The sequence below is a fragment of the Neolamprologus brichardi genome, chromosome 7 (assembly GCF_056152115.1).
Source record: "Neolamprologus brichardi isolate AB-2024 chromosome 7, ASM5615211v1, whole genome shotgun sequence".
Lineage (NCBI taxonomy): Eukaryota > Metazoa > Chordata > Actinopteri > Cichliformes > Cichlidae > Neolamprologus > Neolamprologus brichardi.
Window position 1 is genome coordinate 46,514,075 of NC_142110.1, and position 25,133 is coordinate 46,539,207.

At 39.0% G+C, this 25,133-nt stretch overlaps 1 protein-coding gene, 1 long non-coding RNA gene and 1 pseudogene across 3 annotated transcripts in view; 2 read left to right on the plus strand and 1 right to left on the minus strand.

Annotated features, from left to right (window-relative positions):
- Window positions 1–8,462, plus strand: part of LOC148102195 (ATP-dependent RNA helicase DDX54-like) — a 10,273-nt pseudogene extending 1,811 nt beyond the window's left edge. Inside the window, exons 4-9 of the transcript XR_015719208.1 lie at window positions 3–210; window positions 312–446; window positions 598–819; window positions 931–1,004; window positions 1,096–1,296; window positions 8,301–8,462. The product of XR_015719208.1 is annotated as an ATP-dependent RNA helicase DDX54-like (transcript). The remainder of the gene's footprint in view (window positions 1–2; window positions 211–311; window positions 447–597; window positions 820–930; window positions 1,005–1,095; window positions 1,297–8,300) is intronic.
- LOC148102196 (uncharacterized) lies at window positions 2,207–4,272 on the minus strand. Its single transcript, XM_087844486.1, has one exon. It carries the CDS (start codon window positions 3,863–3,865, stop codon window positions 2,561–2,563), a length of 1,305 nt encoding a protein of 434 aa, XP_087700612.1. The 5' UTR covers window positions 3,866–4,272; the 3' UTR covers window positions 2,207–2,560.
- A 75-nt stretch (window positions 8,463–8,537) lies between the features above and the next one.
- Window positions 8,538–9,060, plus strand: LOC148102197 (uncharacterized). Its single transcript, XR_015719301.1, has 3 exons — window positions 8,538–8,652; window positions 8,740–8,850; window positions 8,966–9,060. It is a non-coding gene; the product is annotated as an uncharacterized LOC148102197 (long non-coding RNA).
- Window positions 9,061–25,133: the final 16,073 nt, after the last annotated feature.

Consider the following 25,133-nt stretch of genomic DNA (forward strand, 5'->3'; position numbering starts at 1 on the left):
AGCTGCTGTCGTCAGAAGGTTTAGAGTGTGCCTACATCTACAGTGCCCTTGATCAGACTGCCAGGAAGATCAACATTGGGAAATTTGTGCATCGGAAAGCCATGGTGCTTCTGGTGACTGATGTTGCTGCTCGTGGTATAGACATCCCCCTGCTGGATAATGTCATCAATTACAACTTCCCCTCCAAGGCCAAACTTTTCTTGCACAGAGTTGGTGAGCAGCTGTATGCAGAAGGAACAAAGTGATTCAGCTTGTTTAATTTGAAATGATTAGGCCAGCATTACGTGTATTTTCCCCCTGTCTTTTCCCATTGGGGCGTGTGGGACGAGCGGGCCAAAGTGGCACAGCCTATAGTCTGATTTGTCCTGATGAAATGCCTTATGTCTACGACCTCCACCTCTTCCTAGGGTGACCAGTTCAGTTTGCTTCACCTGAACAAACACAAGGTAGACTCTACTGCATGCCTGTCAGGTCATAAAGTGACAGATGAACTGTTTAACTGATGTGCTACACATTTGAGGTTGCTAATAAACTTTATTTAGTGCTCTTTTTATCTGTCACTGTATTGAAATGTCTGCATTTCTTTTCGTACTCCAGATTCAGAAGGTGCGTTTGGCCGAGTCCCTCAGAGGATCTTGGATGATGAAAGTGCTCATCTGATCACGTCTCACGAAAACTCCCTGGACCTGCAAAATCTGCTCCGTGTCTCAGAGAACGCCTAAAAGCAGTACCTCAAGTCGCGGCCAAACCCCTCGCCGGAGTCCATCAGACGGGTTAAAAACACAGATCTGTCCAGCATGGGTGTCCATCCAGTACTTGGTAAGTTCAAAGGAGGATAAACTATAAAAAGAAGAGAGAAATTATGAAGATAATCAAAAGGAGTAGTGAGGAACTGATGGCAGTTAGGTAAGACAATTTGATTTGTTTCAGGGTGTGGTCTGGAAAAAATGGAACTGGAGTGCCTTCAAATAGTCGATGCCATCAAGAGCTACAAATCCAAAGCGGTGAGTTTGATGCAGACACATCACAGCGCTGCATTTTCTGGTAAAAAGTGTTCTAGTAAGCAAAGAAACATATAATTCTCTCCTGAAATAGACCATCTTCGAAATCAACTCCAGTAGTAAGACACCAGCCAGTGAGGTGATGCGGGCCAAACGCTCTAAAGACACTCGGCTAGTGGACAAATTCAGCAAGCAGAGAGAAGACCGAGCTGCAGAAAGCAGGCTGCAGCAGCCAACCAACCCCACCACTACTGCTGACTGTGACATCACAGAAAAGGATGAGAGTGATTTAAATGTAAGCATGGGTGAAGTATTGCTTCTTTCTTTCTTCCCTGGATCATTGTAGTTGCAGGTTTACATCAGTTTCATTAAGGATTAAGCACACATGGAACTCCAGTAAATCATAAATTAAAATGTGGATATTACCTGTCCACAGATTCATGGTGACGTATCTGCTCTTTTAACTGTTTGGTGACTTCGCTTTGTTTGGCGATTGTAGAAATGGTTTACATGAGATTATAGCTGAGATTCAGAGGTTTCTGCAGCACTTATATTTCTGACCTCTTGTTATAACCGATTAAATGCGATCTCCTCCCTTTTGCCCCCATTTTTGGTGGTGTGGGTGCAAATGATCAGGCATGACATTCTCAAAATAAATCAGATAAGATACTGCAAATAATTATTTCTGCATTTGTGCGATTGAAATGAATTGAAAATGTGTATGCAATGATACAGTTTTAAAGATTTGGCCTAAATAATTTTTAGAGTGAATGAGCCTAAACATGATGACCTAACCAGTGACACCGTGTCACCTGTGACACACACACACACACACACGTATGATTTTGCCGGTTTCAGCTGAAACAATTTCAGTGTTTCAAACCATGTTCCAGGATTTTTCCTTCACCGTTTATGAGGTTTCAAGAAGAAGATAAACGACAGATATGAATGTTTGAAAAAGTTATAGATGAAAAGATTAGATGAAAAATACTCAAAGGATAAATTCAATTGTTTATTGTTTTATAAATAAGTTGAAAAAGAAAAAGTTAAACAAGTAAATAACGAAACAAGGTAAAATGAAGTAAGAACAAAAAGTTAAGAAGTAAATAAAGAAACAAGGTAAAATGAAGTAAGAACAAAAAGTTAACAAGTAAATAAAGAAACAAGGTAAAATGAAGTAAGAACAAAAAGTTAACAAGTAAATAAAGAAACAAGGTAAAATGAAGTAAGAACAAAAAGTTAAGAAGTAAATAAAGAAACAAGGTAAAATGAAGTAAGAACAAAAAGTTAACAAGTAAATAATGAAACAAGGTAAAATGAAGTAAGAACAAAAAGTTAACAAGTAAATAAAGAAACAAGGTAAAATGAAGTAAGAACAAAAAGTTAACAAGTAAATAATGAAACAAGGTAAAATGAAGTAAGAACAAAAAGTTAACAAGTAAATAAAGAAACAAGGTAGAGGAGAGAAAACCCCAACAATCCCCTCTGAGCACGCACTAGGCGACAGTGGGGAGGAAAAACTGCCTTTAAACGGGCAGAAACCTCCGGCAGAACCAGGCTCAGGAGGGGACAGTCAACTGCCGGGACTGGTTGGGGATGTGAACAGAGGTGGAGCAAGACGAGGCTACACCAGGTGAGGAAGCAGTAGAGTCTCTCCTCCAGGGCCAGCGGAAACTTTTGTTCTTCTTTTTCATGCAGTTTTCTACAAGAGCTTTTTTTTCCAGGATGAGGGTTCTCAACTCATCGATGGTTTCTGCATTTTGTATCTCAAGCTTCTTGCATGTTTTCTCCACCTCTTCCAGTGTTGCTCGTTTTTCTTCAAGCTTTTCCTTGAGCTCTTTGGATGTTGCCTCCTGCATTATCTTGTCCTTGTGCATGTGTGCGTTTCTCTGTTGTACTTCTTTGTACATGTCTTGTAGCTCCTCATTTCTTCTGTGGATATCTTGGAGCGTACGCTGCAGGTCGTCATGTATGTTGTCTTGTTCCTGCTTTTGCACCTGCATTTCAGTGTGTTTGCGCTTCAAGTTGTTGTATTCCAACAATATCCCCTTAGTGAGCTCGGAGTTGTTTCTCGCCATTTGAGCCATCCTTTTCTGCATGTGTGAGCATTGTTTGTCCAGTTTTTCTTTTTCCCCTTCTAGTTGACTTGTTTTGTCCTTCAGTTCACTACAAAACTGTTGCAGTTTTAGATTTTTACCCTCAAAGTCTTCGACAATACGTTTCTCTTCTTTCAATCTGTCTTGCTGTTGCTCTTTGTCTTGAAGAAGGTCTTTATTTTGGCGCAGTGTATCATCCAACTTTATTTTCAGCATCCTGTATTTTTCCTCCGTGACTTTGAGTTTGTGCTCCATGTCTCTTTGCTTTTTCTCCTGTTCTTCCTTCTGTTGGAGGATTTCTTTATTTGTTTTCACAGCTTCATCGAAGTTTGTTTGGAGCAGCCGATTCTTTTGGTCCATATATTGGAGATCCCATTCTGTCTTCTCAACAGTAGCTTTGCTGTCTTTAAGCTGGTTGGACATCTCCTTTAGTTCCGCGCTCTTTTGCTTGTTTTCCTTAATTAGGAAGACAATCTGCTCTCGTGCTTGTCCAAACTTGATTCCCCAGCCCTCATTAATAATTGTTATGTCGGGCTGGCGTTGTTGTCTTTCTTCCAGGTTCTTATTTTGCGCTTCCATCTGTCTACACTTCTCCTGCAGTTGAAGTTTCTCTTCTTCAATCTGTTGAATTTTATTCTGGAGATGGTAGTTTTCCTTCTTACTGTCATGTAATGCCCTTTGGACGGCTAAGAGGTCATTTGGCCGGCCACGACAGGAAGGAGAAGCGGCGTAATCTTTTTGCCTTGGTTGGTGTCTTGTTGGATACATGTTGAAGGTTGTAAACGACAACTCTGAAAAGTTTTCCAAAAGTTTCTGTGGTGAACGTGTGAAGGCTGCAAACACAAATGCTGCGAAGACACGAACTACAAATTGCTGTTTCTCACCCCTGTTTAAGGACAAACTTCAAAGGATCAAAGTGTAGTGACATCATAACTCCGTGAGCCAATGAGATTGTCATGTGACATTTTGGAATGGGGATATTTTTTTTTAAAACCGTTTTCAAATTTAACTTAATATTTGACTGTTTCTTAACTGACCTGTTTAGCTGATTAAGAAATGAATTGCCACGAGCATCTCTAATGTACGGTGGCCCCTAGAGACAAAGCACGTACAAACCCCAACGCACATGCAAATTCCAAAAACACAACGGAAGTGCTCCAGGACGCTAGGGGCAGTGTTGAGCTCGATTTGCAAAATAAACGGCAAGTTTGTCTGTATGGGACGGTCTAGTCTCTGTCACGCTTCCCAGGTTGCCTAGCAACCATGATACTAAAAGCTGGAAACATGTCATACAACTTTGTTTGACAGAAATGAAGGAAAACACATTTTGTTCATTTGTTTGTTTGTTTCTACAAGAGCTTTGTGTGATTTGATAAGTATCTGAGGCTGAGACCACAGGACAGTAAAACATGATTTTTGGGCTTCATTTCTGTACTGAACAGTCATTTAAGATTAGTTAGTAAATAACAATTAGCTAATGTTGTTCATGAGACTAAAGTTATATCACTTTGGTAATGTAAATATAACATGGCCAATATTATAGTTATTATATTAATCATTATTAGCTATTACAAGAGTGAACATGAACTCTGTGTCAAATACTGAGCTTCAGTACAGATTCAAGTTGCAGTTATTTATATGTCTTATCACCTTAAATCTTCACTCAAAGACAAGTATCTTTGACAGTGCATATATAGGTGTATCATATATAAGAGACAAATGTTGTTCCTTCAGTATGTTGGCATTACTAAATTTGGCTCATTGCTTACATACATGTGTAAAAAGAAATTGTATGAGCTGTGATAACTGTTTCTGATAAAATGAAGAGTAGACTGATATATACTGAATATTCCTTTATTGGGTGAGAAAATCAGACCATGTCATAACTGCTTTAAGTCATACAGAATAGATATCAGAGCCTTAAACAGGCTGACTTCTGCTAAATGGGTCAAACTGGGCAGAAAGTCTACAAACACATAACATCCTTATAGAATATGATGTAACACTATAGATCAACTTACCTCAGAATATATAAAGCATATAAACAATTACAGCAATATGATGCAACAAACACAGCAGTGCTACTAATCCAAAATACTCAAAGCTTCATAGAACTGAAACAAACATTTATTTTTAGCTCCATTCAGCTGCTGATACATACTTTAGGTTTCTGAATATTAAACTTGTTTCTGCCTTTCATAGTGTGTAACTTGAAGGCCCTGAGTACTTTCTCCCACACTGCAAACACTGGAATGATAAAATTATTTGAACATTACCTAATAAGACTGATTCAGGACAGACAATTAGTTATGTTAAACTTTCCTAGCAGTCCTTCACAAACAGGGAACAGTCTGTCTATTCTCTCCATCTGTCAGCTGCTGCTGGCTCTTCCTCCTCCTCTTCCTCACACACTGCTGAGTTTGTCCTGGTGGATCATCAGGGGTGCAAAGCCTCACAGATGATATGCAGCAGTGGGTCCCTCAGTCTGTCCTCACTCTGGACACTTGCAGTCGTCACACATGGAAATCAAATGTGTGATAAGCTGCAGGATTCAAACACAAGTGTAACTTATAAATACATGTTCATCCTTTTATTACACAATCAGAGAGAAAGAAAAAGAGAGAGAGTGCAGGACAGACAGACAGGTGACAGTCTCAGGTGTATACACTGCTACAAAACAGCACAAAAGGAGGATTGTGTTATTACGAGTGCTAAACAAGAAGAGTTCCCAGATGGTAAAGTGGACACATGTGTGACTCCTGTGATTAAAGCATCTTTCTTTCAGCTTAACGAGTGAACCGTCAGCTCGTTCAAACACACGTTAAAGTCCGTTTGGCTGGACACCACCGAACAGAGGCAGCAATATAACATAGCTAACATTAACAGTGCAGTGAATTCTGCTTGTGCTGTGATATTCAGGACTGCAAACCGAGCAGCATCACTAACTTTCAGCTTGTTGTGTTTGTGGATATATGACTTACTTTAATTATCCATAAAATCATCACATTCTCTGTAAGATTAAAATCAACTATTGAACGGCGTATATTTTGAAGTAAAGGCTTTAAATCTGTTGCTTCCATATATGACTTACTGTCTGGAGATATGGGGTAATGCATATAAAACGAACACTCTTCCTATTTTCAAGTTGCAAAAAAGAGCTATAAGAATTATAAACCAATCAAACTATATAGAACCAACTAACATTTTGTTTATTAATCTGAATACCCTGAAATTTTATGATTTAGTTGAATATAAAATGGCACAGATAATGTATAAAGCACAAAATAACTTGCTTTGCCCCAGTACTCAGAAGCTGTTCAAAGTCAGAGAGAGTCAATATGACTTAAGGGGAACAGATTTCTTTAAAAAAAACAAGATAAGGACAAATATAAAGCAGAGATGTGTTTCTGTTAGAGGAGTTAACCTGTGGAATAGTTATGACAGTGATTTAAAAAGGTGTAGTTCATTTTCCTTGTTTAAAAATATGTTTAAAAATAGAGTATTAGAAAAATATATATATCAAGAATGAAAAGAGCAAAAAAAAAAAACAAAAACAAAAAACAAAAAAACCTCTTGATTCTTTTGCTTTGATGTAGTTACTTACTAAGGTGGAAAGTTTTTTGTTTTTTTTGTTTTTTTCTTGTTTGTTTGTTTGTTTGTTTTGTTTTTGCTTTGTTTTATTATTTGCTTCGAGCCCTGTGTACAGGAGCTGCATGCTAAAAGATCTTTTGTTAAAAGGGTTGGCGTAATAAGCAAATGCTTCAGCCAATACCTTTTGATTAGCCTTGTCTCATGCTTTCTTGCTTTGTGGTAGATCTTTGTTCTGTCTTCACTGAGATATTTGAATGCTAATCAATAAAAACATATCACTCAAAACCAAGTTAGTACAAACATCGCTAATGTCACATAACTTTCCCGACATGTGGCCAACAGTAATGTTTTAATGTTCTTCATTATAAAAACATTTGCGCATAAATAAGTGACATAATATTCAGTACTTACTTCTGAAAGTTTACTCTTCGGCGGCTCCGATTCCGCCGTTTTTTTCGGCAAAATTATCCACACCACAGCCGCCCTATGAAATCTGGGATATGTTGAGCCATGAAGGCTACACCGACCCATCCTTAAAATTCAGGGAAATTAAGGACGCATTTGAGGGCCGCATTTTGAGCAGCCTTTGAATTGGGACAGCCTTCGTGGTGTCGCTGTGACGTAATCGGCCTTAAAATGTGGCCTTTAAGGCTGCAAACCCCAAATCCGGTCATTGGTACTTCCTGGCTTGTGTAGTTACTAGGAAACAAAAGCTCAACACTGCCCCTAGCGTCCTGGAGCACTTCCGTTATGTTTTGGAATTTGCATGTGCTTTGGGGTTTGCAAGTGTTTTGGAGTTTGCATGAGTTTTGGAGTTTGCATGTGTTTTGGAGTTTGCAAGTGTTTTGGAGTTTGCATGTGTTTTGGAGTTTGCATGTGTTTTGGAGTTTGTACGTGCTTGGTCTCTAGGGGCCATATAACAGACAACAGAAAAAAACAGTTTTTTTTCTAAGTAATAGAGGTATAATACATTTTTTAATTTGTTTTTTAAAATAATCCTACTTTTTATAAGAGGGAACATTATTTAAAGAATATGTATTTAATTGAAAAACTCTCTATTCATCTAAAGGCTATAACAAAAAAGGTGAGCTTCCTGCTCAAAAATGAAATGACCAAAATAAATGGAGCATTTCTCTGCAATTACAAACTCTGTGTAAACAATCTTGGTTTCAAAATAAGGCTAATGCTTGTGAGATGTCTTCACAGGTGTAAATATTACTGCAGATGTTACTATGTCAAAGTCTCACAACTGTCTTATGTTTATTTATATAGGCAAGACCTACTTTTCACTTTTTAGCTTTGCTATATGTTCTTGAGTGTATTAGTTTGCCAGCAGCACGAACATGTACTAGTGTCATTAATAATAGTACGGTGGATTAGAAAACCTGCTCACAAGTTGAATAAACACCCAGGATTGTTTCATCATTTTCATTCAAAACCAATATTTGAGTCAAAATGAGAAAGTTGTTTATGCTGTCTGATGAAGAAGAAGCAAAATAAAGTGCAGTTTTGATGTAGATGATGTTGTATACAAACTAGAAGAGGAAGATAGTAGGATCTCTGTATCATGTTTTGTCACTTTGTACCATGTAATTCTTTCTATTTCCACCAGGGGGTGTTTTCAGAGGTGGTAGGTGGTAAAAGAAGAGGTCAGCAGGAAGATGGCGAAGAGCGACCAAAGACCAAGAAAAAGAGGCAGTCAGGCAAAGATGAAGAGTATTATATCCCTTACAGACCAAAATAGTTTGATTCTGAGAGAGGGTGAGGCATTAAATTGTTGCATCTGTTTCTTTAAAAAATGTGAATGCTTTGTGTTTTATGCTGTTTTGTCCTGTGTTATGCGTTGACAGGTTGAGTCTCGGTGGAGAGGGCAGTGCTTTTGAACAGCAGGCCTCTTCAGCTGTCCTTGATCTCATGGGAGATGAAGGCGATCGCCTTAACCAGCAGAAGAAAATGATGAAATGGTACAAATTTCCCTATGTTTGACTCATATCCACAAAATGGTCATTTCAAACTATAATTTAAAGTCTTTTTTCCCCTTCTTTTTTTAGGGACCGTAAGAGGAAGCGTTTTGTGAGAGAAACGGGAAAAGAAGACCAGAAGAAGACGATCAAAACAGACAGCGGTCAGGTTATCAGTAAGAAGAAGAACAGGAAGAACTTGTATCCTTCCAACAAAAAGCTTCTCTGTGTGCTGCTCTTAATGACCCTCTTCTCTACTCCTATGACAATGTTAAGCTGTACTGTGAAGATGTTGTATCACTTGACAACATGTCAGTTATGAGGAGTGGAAGAAAAAAATACAAGATTGATGATACAGGATCTGGATCAGATGGAGAAAGAGGCGGAGGAGGCAGGAAGCCAGCAAGAGGTAGGAAGGCATCAAAATGAATAGCACAAACATGTCTGCCTGTTAAATATAGACCATCAGCCATCATGTTTTAACTCAACTCTAAAGGTAAATACTTCAAGTCCCTCTTCCAGGCTTGCGAGCTATAACCTCCAACCTCTTTGTTGTGTCGTGCCTCTCCCAGGTCGTGGCCGTGGCCGACGAGGTCCAAACGTACAGAGCTCCGGTGACCACAAAGCACACTCGGAGCTGAAAACAAAGGATCAGATCATGAAGCAGCGCAAGAAAAAGCAGAAGCACCAGTTCCTGCAGGGCGGGGGGATGAGGAAGCTCCGCTCCAAGAACAAAAAGTGGCTCGGAGAAGTTAAAAAGTCAGGTTTTGGAAGGGGTGGCCATAAGAAAGGCAAGCTGAGGAAGAAACTGTGAGGAGGACAGAGGGTTGATGGTGTGGAGGACATCACGAGGAACTGGGTGATAAGCGTCAGAATCATCTGAGAACATCACCAAAGATTTTCCTGGCGCTTTGTGTGACTGTAGATTAAGGAGAAAATGATTTGTGCATCTTTATACTGCAGAAATGCACGTCACTTCTTCCTTGATGGCCTGCTGAACGCTGCGTTTGCCACAGAGTTATGTTTAATTATGGTCCACTAACCTAATAAAGTCTAATAAAAGTGTCTTGGAGTACTGAAATATGTCTTATCAAAATGGTAAAATACAGATATTAAATATTTTGTGCTTAATTTGCAGTTAGTTTCAAAAATCATCTCGCCTATGTTTTCTTAAAATAAGAGGTGCTCTATAAAAATGACATTAAATTCTGTAAACATGCAATTATTTATCATTACTGTTGTCCAAGTGGTCTCATTTCAAAGTTCAAAGCGAGCATCGGAACGGGCAAGAAAGGCGACTTTTAATTGACTTTGAATGTGTTGTGGTTACTGATATCAGATGGGCTGGGTTGAGAAACTGGCTTAGAATTCCTCTTGCCTTCAGCATGGCCATTCCCCTCTGACTTCTGGCATCAACAAGGCATTTTTACCCAGGGAAATGTTTATTTCGCTTTTCAGTTTGGACTGTTCTCTGTAAATTCCTGAGAAAATTTGAGAAGATCAGGAGTGTCTGAAAAACGTAAAACAGCCCATCTGTCACCAACAGCAATGCTGCATTCAAAGTCACTTAAATCACCTTTTTTTTTCTTTCTGGCATGTGATTGGCTGATTTGCATTCACAAGAAGCTGAATAGGTTAGTGGATAGTAAGTCTGTATTGTGTTATTGTATATTGTTTTTTTCAGTTATTGCTCTGGTATAGAAGTTTTTTTTTCTTTAAGTAATTTAGTAATTCTAACATCTCCGCTTATGTGAAGTGTAGACCTAATAGTAAACATCATTTACATGTCCAGTTTTAAAATATTTTTAATCTTGTCTGGTAAAGTTTTCTTTTTTTGTAATTCACTTACATTTAGGGAAGGAAAGTTTGAAGAAAGGAAATTTAATGTGTATGTTCTAAGATAACGGTGACATTGACGACCTTTATTATAACTGTATTGGGCATATTCACTTAACCAACAAAAATAACAAACCAACAAAATAACAAACATAATTAATGTTTTATAAAAAGAAACAATGACCAACCCATCAGTTACTTTATATGCCTACAATATCCACATTTATTTTTATTAATAAAATTGGAAATGTAAGATTATTAAGATATTACTAGATACATTTACAAAAGAAATTTTAACTTAGTGTGGATTTTAGTATCTGCTTTTTCTCTAATATTTATTGTATTTTTTTTTTTTACATTAAGTCAATTGATTAAAATTTTTTTTATTTATTTGTTTTTAAAAAGCACTAATCTTCGGGGGTTATATTCATAACTAATAGTATGTAGCAGACTTTTTTCACTCATCAGTGATGCGCTGGCTCTGTTACATGTGAGTGTTTTTTTTGACCGTATTTCAATACATCATGTAATTTATTTCCTGCAGAAGATCCATCAGTCAATCATCCGACCAAAGAGACTTCTGTCATTCCTTCAGCTGCTTGGCAGGTGCAAAACATGACCACATGCGCAGCACAAGAAAGAGCAACACAACACAATCGAAGAGCAGGAGTCCATCTGGATTTGATTACAATGCTCCTGTTGTTTCGGGATGATATGCATACATACCATAATAAGTTACCCATTTATTCATTGCTGCTGGCTCCTGACTCATGAAGACTTGAGGCTTTCAGTTGTCTGTGTGAATGCAGCTGAAGATGAAAAACAATTGATTGGTACAAACACGACAGAGTAACCATGGAGATGGAGCACTGTCATAATTCCCAGTAGTGGGCTCTTTATATCACCCGTTTATAGATCTTTGTGTTTAATGCACTTTTTATAACATAAGCCAAAACTGAACTTGGTACTCGTGTTGTGATTTAAATCCTGAATGCACTTTAATTTGTTAGTATAACTTTTAGGCTCAGTTACTTGTTAAAAAACAGAGAGAGAGAGAAAATAAGGCTACATATAATTTACCAACTAAAGCAGTGCATACAATATAAAATCTAGCTTAACAATTAACTCAAATAAAATGCATTATATTTCTACATTGAATGTAGCATGTAGAAACGTGATTATGCAATATGAAGAAAATATAAGCGATTGTCCATTAACCTTATTTTTACATGAACACACATCTACAAATATTTATTTTGGGCTTTGCAACATGATCATATTCTAGAAAATGAACCGTAGATTTATTTACAGATATTATTATTCATTGTATCTGTATATTTACATGTATATGCACAATAACCATGTACACCCTGTAGAATTTATCTTGTCTATTCAACTCACAATCAGCACATCATAGATATAACGGGGCATAAAAGCCATTCATGCACTTACATACAAAAAAGGGACTTTTAGAATTAAATAAGATCTTTATTTTTGTATTAAACGAACCATTAAAATGAGGCTTACAAAAGTGTGTCACTGGGCAAACTTAATCAATGTGTTATTAAAATTTTGTAGTCCTCTGTTTACAGACCAATACCGAATAAAATGTACAGGCATACAAACTAAACAATGAAGGAATTTAGAAAAAAAAAGTCAAGCTAACTAATCTCCACTAGCTCATAACCAGGAATATGTCTTACTGCGTGGAGAATAACATCCAGACAAGGAATTTGAACTGTCTGTCTCCAAAGTATCTGGAGGAGAGAATGTTGCCTATGATATCAGTTAATCCCCATGCACAGATACTGAACCACAGCCTACCTTTTCTTCATATCCGCATCCTCTGTGAAACCATCCCTCACCCACCTTGTCTATCTCAAGTCCCCACTCCCCGTCCTGGCACTCTCTAGTGCTACAGCGGCTCTCCAGTCATCAGGAACGGCAGCTTTATCTTTGTTTAGAGTTCCCAGGACTAACACAGCATCCACTTGAGATATGACAAGAGCTTGAGCATCAGAGTGCTGCAAGTCATATAACACTAGGATGCATATGTTACACAGTTATACATATATGTGTTTAATTATAGAATTTGACATGCTGCTTTATTAAGCCTAGTTAATTTAAAGCTGCAATTTCTTTTTTTACATTTGTAGTTAGCTCTGCAAACTTTGAAGCAGTGCTGCTTATTATTTTGGCACTCAATCTGTTGCGTTCTGTCCTTCTTGGTACTGTAAAGGATAGTCTGACTATTGTATTGTATTGTATTGTAAACTGTTGTATTGTAAAATACCCTAATAATAAATAAATAAATAAATAAATATTAATGTTAATAAATGCAGTCTATTTAATTTAATCTCTTTTTAATTAATATCTTAATTATCATATACAATTATTTTATGTTACTTTATTAATACTTTAAATGCATAGACGATGTGCAAAAGTAAAATAAATAACATATACAGAAATAAATGAGTTTAGGGAAACAAAATAGGCTAAATAAATAGAGAAAAAATATATATAACATTTGTAAAGTAATACCTACCTTTATTTTGATTATATTATTTGTTGTATTTAATGGCATAATATTTTACACATTGACTCATTTGGTTAGTTCTTTGCTTATTTGTGATTTTGGCAGTTTTGGTCCTCCATATTTGATATCAGAACAATATATTTAGATTTTCTTCCCCCCATAGTTATCTCATTAATCTTAATCTTTTATCAGTGTAATTATCTCTTTGCAGATGTGTGTGTGTTTCATTCCTTCCCAAGCAGCCTTCTTTGCATGCAGTCTGGCTCTCTTCTCTGTGTGCTCTCTCCAGTGATAAGATTGCTGCCCTTTCTCAGGCTATCGCTTACAAGGCAAAAGGCCACTTGTGGAATGACAGGGCCAACAAGACTGACATTAACCGCTCTCAGTAATTTTATTTTTCTATGGGGGGGAAAATGTCAACAACTTGTTAAAAGTAAAACAATATGAATACCGTCAATGGGGCATTTTGTGTGAGTGTGTGTGAGGCTTGTTGTTGTGTTCTTGTTTTATACAGCTTTCAAGGTCTGGCCTCGCAGACTGGGTGGAGCTGAGATGTTGTTGGGTCAAATGCTGGTTAGCTTGGTTTATTGTCAAATTATAATTACAGTGCTGTGGCTTTGTTTTGGAAACAGGCAGCCTATGAAGATGTTTGGAACAACCTGCTATGCAGATGCTTAAAGGGAACCTAAAATTAGCTTGATCACAAGGGAAGGACTGCAGGCTGTCTCGAGCCAGAAATGTCCTAATTAAAATAGAAAGGTCTGTTGGGATTGTGTTGCCTGTAAGCCTTTTACTAAAACAAATAGGAACCAGATTGGCATCAAACCAATCTGAATGTCAAAAATCTGAATGGACTGTGATGAAGTGTTACAAGCTGAAGTTCAGAAATGCGCTGCAGCAGTACCTATTGCAAGCATATTGTGAAAGGAAATACACTTCTTCAGATACTTCTAAAATCTGTTTACACTTGCATCATATCAAATTGTGTAACAATAAATAAATGAGTAAAACAGCTTAGAATCCTTCAGTCCTGATAATGGAAAACTTCTGACCCCAAGCACACTCGTAGCCCGGCTACAAACTGCACATGCACTGTCTGACATGTCCTCTGCTTATCTTCAGATTATTAATCGTTATTTGGAAATATTTGAATGAAATGTCAGGAAAACAATTTGTCATCACCGCAGCAATGATTACTTTAATATGTCAGTGACTTTGTGGATTTGAAACATTAAACATTAACTGATGTATGACATAAGCTGTCTAAGCTGAATCCCTTCTTAAATTGCCTCTCTGGAAAGACATGCCGTCTAAAATTCACGATCTTCCAATTGTTATGTAAAGAAAATCTGTCACTGCCACGGAGCTGTGTCTCTGCTATGATCTCTTACTGCTGACAAGCTGTAAATCTGGGTGCACCCTCTGCAAAAAGGAAAGAGGCTTTCCAGCTAGGACAATTACATCTACAGCAAGCTGCTAGATGGTGTTTCCACTGCTCGCCTGTGTGCTATTATAGTAAAATGCAGCCAGTATACAAAGCCTTTTCCCTGATTTGGATTTCTTTTTTCTTTTTCCCTTTTTTTTTTTAAATTACCCTCAGCATCTTCCCACATTCTCTTTATTTTGTGTCACTTTGACCACAAACCCTGAATATAGAGGTTGTTGGGTTGGTTGTGCGTGTTCCAACGTTGAATAGTTAGTTAAATATACAGTTGTAGGCCTTTGGAAATTAACAACACATGTCTCCTGCGAACACATACGTTTAGTTTGTGCACAATTAACCTCTTAAGCCCCAATGCCCCCTGATACGGGGGCAAAAAGCAGGAGATCAGGTAGGCTTGGGGCTTAAGAGGTTAAGAGCATCTGCATTTTGATTTTTAGACCACTGTGCTTTGGAGAGGGGAAACATGCTGGCACGGAGCCACAGCTCATCATCCCATTGGATTAGGACTCAGAGAGGGTTATTTTTGGGGATGTTCAGGTGCCTGGGTCCCCGTCAGAAAGCCCTTATAAAGAGGTCCTCTCTGGGTGGGTGGAAAGTGAGTTATCAACTCCACTGTCGCTTCTCGATGGGGCCGACTCGTTTGCATCTAGTCAACACCTTCCACCCCTCTCTGGCACAGAACCCAGCTCCCTAAAGTGACCAATGGCCCTGCACCTTTTTCCTTGCATACAATATCCCTCCCCATACCATCATTCATCTGTGGATAAGCATTTAAAAAAACTGCTTACCTACATTAGCTCAGAAGAGCCATTGTGGATTTGATTTCTTTAACTGCGGACTGTTAGTTTGTGCATTTGTATCCCTTTCTACAGTTAACTTCATGTCTATGCATCCTGATCCAGGTCATAAAGCCTTTTGCATTTAACTTAACATATTGAAGAATAGCATAACCACATCTTTCCATCCTTTCCTCCCCCCTCTACCCTCCTCTCCTTTCCTTGTCTAAGGAATGTTTTCCTAGACTCTCTTTTCACCCTCTGTGAGCTGTCTGTCTCTCTGTGGTTCCACACTTCATTTGTCTTCCACAGGATCAGAGAAACAGTGAAAATCAAAATAATCACTGGACATTGAAGCAGTAGGATGCTTAAAGCAAACCATGGATAACAAGATGACAAAGTTTGTTAAGACAGAGGCTCTCGAGAATCTGGACAATCCAGACAGTTGTTGTATCTGTTATCCATATTTATCAAGTTCTCGGTTTCTTTGTAAACGCTGAGCACATTCTCTTATTTTCACATCATGAATATCTTGTGGTTCATGTTGTAGAGCTTCAAAACATTTGACTTGTGTAATTGTGTTTAGAGAGTTTTTGCACATTTTATTAAGTGATGAACATGAATTTGATACACATTTAACTTTTTAAAAAATTGAACTTTTTCTATATTTGTCTCTCTAATATTGCATATTGTGGACTATAAAAAAAGATTTTCAAGACGTTTCTTTATATATTTTATATATATCTTTATATATTTTTAACCCCACCTTATAATAATATAATCTAAGACTAAACTAATACACTCAAGCTCTAGTATATGTTTTTACTTTACATTACTTTTTTGTGGTTAATGTTTTACAGGAAAGGATATCCACACATGCACATACACTCCTGCCATTACCTTAGTCACCAAAAGATGGCGGTATTACCATTGATGGCAGGTCAGACTCAGATGACTGAAAGTCATTTCTGTGAACCCCCACCGTGGCACAAGTTCTGGTTGTTTGTGAGTGATTTTAAAATGAGCACACATTCAGACACTGTCCAGTGTGGAAAGGTTTGTGTGTGAGGCCATTCATCAGGGATCCCTGAGAGCTAACAATATTTTGAAAAGTGGCCCCCAACTGTTCATTTGCAGTATGCACGTTGGGGTGTTTGCAGGAGTCTCCTGAAGCGTAATATTTGTACAGCCAGGTGCAGAGCTAAAAGGTTATATTCTTTACATCTGGTGTGTTGAGTAATATATATGTAAAAGACAGAATGACTTAAAATTACAGTTATGGTGCCTGGAGAGGGGATGGGGAGTGCTGTAACCTTTTCCATAAGTTGAACTAAGGATTGTGATTGGTTAAAGACTATTTTCACATCTCTCACTCCCCCTTGCTTCCTCCCCTCGCCGTCACACCAGACCCTGGATGGCATGCAAGGCCCTGACCACCACTGCAGCTTGGTGCCAAGAGGGTACAGTGCATGTGTGTATGTGGGTGTGCATGTGTGTGTGCTTGCACGCATGCGTTGTATACATGAGTCAGTTTTGAGGGCCGAGACCCCGGATATGTTGTGGAAGTGTCCAGTGGACAGGGGCCAGACAGGACACGACCTCCTGGAGGAAGCTCAGCCGGCCCTATAGGCCAAATAACTATCAATCAACCCAATTTGTCCCGCCCCCAGCTGACCACTTCAAACGCACGGCAGGATCACACCCGTGGTCAGCTTTTTTTAATCTCTTGTATAAATGACCTCATTTTGTTTTGATCACTTCGTCAAATTGGGCGCTAGTAGAGCTCTAAATATTTAAAAATGGGCAGATTACAAGCAGTTATGTGTTGATTCACCAGAATTCAAGCTTTCTATGTAAAAGCAGAGTATGACATACGTCTGTATCAGTCACCTGTAACTGTTGGACACAATTATTTATTAGTCTTTTGAACTCCACTGTAATTTAGCAGGGGAACTTTCATTACTCCCAATTCACAGCAACTGCAGATCAAAGCTGCGGCTTGATTCTCCTCCTCTGCAGGCTGTCCAGGGTTGAGCCTATGCTTCGGACAAATGACCACCAGGTCAGAAACTCAGTTCCGCTGAGGGTAGAGGCCACGGGCCTGTACTGACCCTGGACTGATGCCACTGTGCTATGAACTGCTTCTTATGGCTTTCATTTTCAAACAAAGCAGTTTGGGTTACTCTGGGTTACGTTTTTGTTCTGCGGTGGCTGCACTGCTATGACAGCTTGGTAAAAAGTCAGCTTTTTATTATTTTCCTTATGCCACAGTTTTTACCCAATACTTTATATTTTATATTAATTGGTGTTAATTTTGACATAAAAGTTAAAATAAAAACTTTGCTGCAAGATGTGGCCCACAGGTTTAGCACTTTTTCCTTCATTCAGGTAATTACAGCAGTCATCTGGATTTTAATTTTCATTTGTAAGTGTTGTTGTGCGTTTGTTATCTTCAAACTCAGATTTACTTGTTTGTGCAACACTTTTGTTGCCTGTAGGATGATGTTGCTTTGCTCCACATATACAACCTAAAACAAAGAAACAGGCTAAAGATGCAGAACGAGGACCAGAGTTAGCAGACATATGGATGTCTTACTGTTGTCTGTGTCTGGGGGGAAAGGGCTAAAGGTGCTAATTAACAGGGCTGTCAGTGGTTCCTTGAAGTGAAGTGAACTTGCCGATAACCAGAGTGGCTTGTGGAAGAAAACTGACGGGGCCCTCAAACCATCTGGATCTTGTTCTCCCAAAAACGCCAGGCTGTGGCACAAAATTGTGTATTAGCAATGAAATCTAAAGATGGATATAAAGGAAAATGGGAAGGTAGAAGTCTAAGGTAGAAAGTCAGTGTAACAGTGTTGACAGGTGCTGTAGATAAACAATAAGGTTTGTACAATATAAACTTGAGATTTTTGTCAATTTCATTTGCTTACAACACATTTCTGCCAAAACACAAAGCAAGAAACACAACTGTTACAGCATATGAAATGTGTGAGACCTTATATTCTTGCTGATATTCAAAAATAGCAACAAAAACAGCAAAACCCCCCCCCAAATGGTTTGATTTTCCCCCTTTATGTTTCCTTGACGTCTTCAGCGATGGAGCTCGGCTGTGACAGCGTGCTATCCTGTGACTCTGGAGGGTCTGTGTAGCTCATCTCCTGCAGGTAATCAACCATCATTCTTTCATGAGGCTCTGAGTGTTCAGGAGAGACTCTGGATCTCCCCTGCTGCTTCTGCCAGCAATACATCCTGCTACACGTTAGGAAACATGACAACTGCACTCCCTCCCAGTTCAATGCACCTGAACACACTCCTGTATCTCATGACATGATAGGTCAAGTCAGAGCTCTTTTTGCTGGAGTCCACTTCAAGGGAGCTGAGAAAGGAGTGGTTTGGTGACGCTGAACCGTACTGTAATTAAAATGCACTGTAGAAAAAAAAGGAAAAAAAATCCTTAAAGTTTTGTTTTTTCTTTGTCACCTACTCCTCTTATTTATATCAGAAGGCAATAAAATGTACAGAATGAATGTCACTACTTTCAGATTTAGAGAGATCGCTGTAAATATAAGTGACTGGAACTTAAAGGCCTTACACAAAGTGGTGCTGGAGCAGCAGACTGCTCACAGTCTAATTTCTGGTGTAAAGCATTTAGCGCATTACATTAACAGGCAGCAAATTCTACAGTGTTGGTTGTTTAAAGTTCAACACCAATGGCTAAAAATGGCTAACATGGTTGCACCATATTGAACATACATATAAATCTATCTCATACTTAATGCATACTCATACTTAACTTCATTGTGGAAAATTAGCTTGACACAATGCGGGATTCAATATGCATCTTTAAACATTTTGAATGAGTTGACTTTAAATGTGCATTAAGGGATTTTAATAGAAGTAACTACACAATGCTTCATTTAATTTTACCATAAGCAGCACCCCTGTCTTTGCATTTAATGTAACAGTAATCTACTCTAATCTAATAAAACTATAAACCAGTTATAGGTGGCAAAATGTTACTGGAGATTTATTATTATTATTATTATTATTATTATTAACTAAGAAATTGTCACATTCAAAAATACATTCTCAAGTATATATATATATATGTATATATATAATATGAAATATGATTGAACCGATAAGTTAGAGGGGTTAGAGAAATGAACAAACAGCATTTGCTATGTTCCTGCTGTTCACTGCTGCAAACATAAAATGATTAAAGCAAAAATAAAGAAGTCTTATGTTAATGTGTCACCCTCACTCTCAGAAGCACTCCCCGTGGGTGCCTGTTTAGCTTACAGGGGGAGCAGGCAGCCATTTGCCCCAAGGCTGAATGCCGCAGGCCAGGTTTTTGCTGCATGTGTTAATCCATTTCCCTGCCTACTTTTCACTACGCTATTTAATAAAGTCAAAAAGGCCAAAAAGACTATGTTAAAAAAAGCTCTGCCCTCTTCTTGCACCTTTTATGTTGTCACGAGTGATTATATTTCTGCAACTTTTCAACCTTTACAGGCTTTGTTGTGCCTTCACTTTGAGATTCTGCTTTTAAACGTGATCTCTGACTTTATAAACTGGTCTTTTTGGATAAACTGCAATTCTTGGATTTATTCAAAAGTCTGGTCTAGATGAACCAATTAAAGTGATCAGAAGATGAGACACATAATTCATCAGTTCAAGTTAGTATTCTGGAAAGTGCACACGCATAACAAAGCACACCTTACTTCTCTGATTGGCAAGTTTTTGCTTTTGTTCCTCTTTATGCTGTCAGAAGCAAATTCAAAGCTTATTTTACATTTTTTCCCCCCTCAATGACTGACTTGCAACTGACAACCAGCACACAGCACGTCCACTTTATTGGCTCTTCCATGAACCAAGAACTGTCCAGAATGGCAAATCTTTTTACAGGACGCTTGCTGTTTTCACACTTGCTGTATGCTTGAAGACTTACTGCAGTCTCTTTTTCTTTTCTCTCAACTTATCTCATCGCTCCCATATATTTTTAGGATTAAGTGTGGGTATATTGTGCCTGTGTGTGTTTGCGTGCACACATCATTTGTGCGCCTTTGTTCGTGAGACATGGTTTTATCAGTGTAGCTCAGTGGTTCAACAAAAATGGTTGAAATGATATCCAGAGCTCAGACATCAAACACCAGAGGCCAGTTGAGTTATGGCGCATCGATCGACTGCAAGAACAAAGGGAGGTGGTGGTGGTGGTGGTGGTGGTGGTGGTGGTGGGGGGTGGGGTGGGGGGGTGGGGGGGGTGGGGTGGGGTGGGGGTAACGGGATGGAAATCGTGGAAGAAAGAGATAGATGAAGTAGACAGAAGACAAGCAGCCCAGAGGCTGCAGGCCGATTCTGTTTGGGGTCTGAGGCTCCGGGGTTTATGTCAGTCAGGATCTGGAGGAAAAGTTGCTCCCTTGAGAAAAAGAATGGAAAGAAAAAGAGAGAGAGGGATGCAAGCGGATGTGTGGGGCACTAAGAGTCTAGATGACAGGTGACATTAACCAGGTGCCCTCCTGGCCCAGCTGTCAATTCATCACTTTCCCTTCTTCTCCTCAACAATAAAACTTCAAGAATGTTTGAAAAAAAAAAAAAAAACATGGGCCAAAGTCAGGTGCTGCATTCGAGCATGCACGGCTGCTGAGTTTCTGTCTGCCTGTGTCTGTTTTTCTAAGCTGTTACAGTCGGGTATGGGCACATGTCTGGATGTTGATGAATAACCAGACCCTTTTTAGTTATCTTCACTTCCTTTCAGAGTTTCAAGTGAGAGCCAGATGTAGCTATTTATCTTAATCTTACTTCTCATTCAGATGACGTTTGATGTCATTTCTCTTTTCATTACATTATCAAGCATTAGGACAAGTTGTTATAAGGTGAAAAAAAAATCAGGGCGTGCTGAGTACATTTTCACCATATGTTTAAAATGCCAAAAGCAAAAGACAAATGCCTCCAAAAAAAAATTTGCTGTAGACTTAAATAATCTGGACACTGTATGACAAAAGATGTGTGACCCCAGGAAGCTTCTTCATGTACACATAAAGATTTAATTTACTGTAGTAATATTCAAGCTAATGCATTTAAGATGTACTTGAGAAGAAGCTTTCGAGACAAAGACAGCCTGAGTGTTGAGTTAGAGGAGATGGGGCTCCTCACACCATTGTAAATGCTGCGCTAGACGACTGTATATTACATCATAAATCATTCAACACGCACCACATTTGACTAATTCATTGTCTGCCCTAGTCTTATGTGAGTTCTTAAATACAGATCTATAATAATACTTACAATAATACCAATACTACTATTAAAAATAATAATGGTAATACTAATGAACAGTGTTGGTACTGGGCAATTTTAGCAAGTAGAACGCAGTAAAAACACAGCAAACTTCACTTCCTCCAAGACGTTATTAATTTGTCTCTAGCACCACATATTGACAGCGTGCACTCTTGTTGTGTGCAATTAACAGAGTTTACATGGTGTCATCCTCAGTGATGACAGACCACAGGCTATGAAAGCTCTCTGACAAGGAGCATGGCTCATATATGTGGATCGTTCAGGACGTGTGAGTGTTGCAAATAGATGATCAAAACCACATTTTATTTAAAAAATTGGTGAGGGAGTGTCAAAGACGCTCACGTGTCCGTGAGTCATCTCTCAGAGCAGGCTCTTCTCTCCCTTCCCTAACCGCTTGGAAGGGAGAGAACGGGCCCATTAAAGAAAAACGATAAAAACATGGAAATGAACTAATGACACAGGCTTTTGTTATGTTTTTGTTATGTTGCTGCATGTTATATCTACTCCGTTTGATTTCATCTCTCTCTCCTTTAACTTAGAGGCTAAAATGTAAAAACATGACTTTGGAGTTTCAGCACCTTTATGAAATTATGTTGTTCATCACTTTTGTGGATGTTTCCTCTTCTTCATGCACTAGTAATTAAAACCATGAGGTCTTGGATATTGTTCTTCACACGGTTGCGTCTCACAGCACATTAAACATTGAAAAACGCAGCTGAAAAGGTTTGTGCCATTGAGGTGTGTTCAGACAGCGGTAATGACCTGGGTGAGTGAAGAAGAGAGGACTCCTGTGTGCACATGGCATGAAGTCTGTGCAGAAAGGCGCATGGCTAAAGCACATGTACGTGTGCTCACAAGGTGGCTGTATTGTGCTGCAGTAATTGATAATAAACAGGTCTCATAGAGGGGATTTTTATTACTTTTCCAGTCTTGTTAATTCAGAAAAGAAATGTTTGGTTCTTTCCTCCCTCTTTTTAACTGAGGTTCTTGTTGGCCAGCTCCATGAACGTACCTTTATTATGGGCACCGGTGGTCAGGCTGCTTTAACTGGCTCTGTCAATAACAGAGGCGGAAATCTGGTGGCTGCCATGTCAGGTCCAACACTGCACAGAGTGTTCAATAGGGAATAGTGCACCTTAAATGAGAACTGTGCAGGAGTTTTTCTTTTCCGCCAGCTGTTGTTTATTTTACAAAATATACAGAAATAAAATAGAATTTTACTCTAATGACAAAGTAAAATGAATTTGTGAGCCTGCTAGGATAGATAATAGATTTGCAGTCCAAAAAAACAAACATTACTTCTAACTGAAGATTTCTGTGAATTGTCCTGTTTCATGCAAATGAACAACTGAGTTTTGTATTCTTTCAGTTATGCATGTAACAACCATTATCATATAATTTCCAGCTGAATGGGTTTGGCTGTATGCATGAATACATTAAAACAATTCACTGCAATCACACACATTTTCAATTAGTATTTCTTACACCCACCATTGTTCATGTTGTTTGTGTTGCCTGTGGGGGTGGAATTAAAAAAAAAGTTTTTATAGTACTTTATAAATCAGCTATAGCCAGCCAACACTGGTGTTTATCCCTTGTTGTCAGTATTTTCTGTGAAATCAACCGTCCAGATTGCCGCCCTTTGTGTTGGGAATTGAGGTTGAACGGTGGGGGGGTGGGTGGGGGGGTGGGTGGGGGGGTGGGGGGTGGCAGGAAGAGCGGAGGGCTGGGAGCGAATTCTTGTCCAAACATTCTGCACGCGGATTTGTATTCATTGCACCCCTGCTGCTATTGATATCATTACGCAGGGTGCTCATGCTGCGAGGAGGGGCCTGGGACTGGCAACGGGGAGGTCATGGAGCTGCAGGCCCTAACGAGAAGTGACACTGGCTCCAGGTCGGCCAAGCATCTACCGGATTTCAATGGGAGCCGCACTTTCCCAGTCAGCGCATTAGATCAAAGATCATTACCTGCTAATCAAAACACATGAACATAAGGGGCTTCCCTTCTTCCAGCCTTTCTTTGGAGGAGATGTGCTGGTAAACGAAGGAGGAGACAGGAGCAGCTACTAGACTGGATGGAGCTCCATGGCCCCATGAAAATGGACACTGCACTGAGCCTGTTACTTCCTGGACTCATTCAGGTGCCTTGGCTGACCAGCTTTAAACTAATGGTTTAAAGAAACATTGCCACAAAATCAGATTAGGTTACATTTCATAGTTGTGTAGCACATTGCTATTAAAGCTTAAACAAAATTCACTGAGTTCTTTATGAATGAGATGCATCATCAGTAGCTTCCATCATACTTGAGACGGACTCACGTGGGATATTTTGGGATGTGTGCTTCTGTTTGCATCTGTGTGGCTATTTTTAAACCTTTTGTCTCTGTACTTGCTTCATCACTATCATTACAGACTGCGTTCAGTGAGCTGCTCTTTGCCGTAAGACATGATTGCAGCACTTGTCCTGATAGGAACAGACCTTTTTGCTTCTTTAGATAGCTTTGCAGCCAAAGAATGCCTTTGTTTAAAATCATAGAACCAACATCTGATTAATGACAGTACAGAAAAAGTTAGGCAATATTTCTGTCTTACACTCTCTTTTAGTGCACGAGATCCCTCTGGGATGTTCACAATATTAAGTTGTGTTGTCCGCTTACATCGCTTGAAGTGTCTCAGCAGAACTGGAGTAAAGGGGTGGTAGAAAATACGTCGCTTCTGGGTAGAGGCCTGGGTTTTTAAATGTCAATCCCTCCTTGGTCAACATGGGACAGAACAAGAACAAGTGACTACAGAGAGGGGGAGCAGTGGAGGATATTTTGCTGCCGTACTAAAGGCTCCATGGCCCATTAATCGTTTGTTTGAGTTTCCGCCCCGGCGAGCATGTCATGTCTCTATTAGAGAGGGTTTGTTTCTTCTTCCTGTCCGTCTCTTGGCAGCAGGGGGCTCTCACACATCTCATTTGGCCACGTACTGCTGTCTGGTGCCAGGCAGGCTGCCCTGCATTGTGTACGTGTGTGCACAAATTTGTATATATGTGTGTATTTGTGTGTCCAAATGTACGCTGTGAATTTCATGTTTTTAGACTACTCATCTCCTTGAGGTGAACTTTTGAGCTATTTGAGCTAGTAGGGTATGTTTCCAATGTGATCTGCTGCACACAGCAAATCCCTCCTAAATACTGTTGTCAGTTACTTAATCCTTCCAACTACTGCAATTCATGGATTACTCATAATTGGATTACTTTTGTTATTTTATTGCCTTTGTTTGCTCCGGTAATATGCAAAACAAATTATTATATATCTATATAAATTTTCTCTAACTTCAGCCTCCATGCTGCTAAATGTTGACGTTGCAAAGGGCTTTTTGATAGTAATAGCTGAAAACACTTAAGCGGGGGCAATAAAAATGAAAGAACACATTCACTGAGCGTCATACTTTTAGACTTATTGTGAGCTATGGTGGACGTAATACTATGTTGAAAGTTGCAGTTAAAAATCCACAGTTTCAAACTTAAGGAGAGCGATGATTGAAGGACGACTTCATTAATTCAAGAACTGGATACAAAGCCAGTTATTGGCAATTGCTGTTGC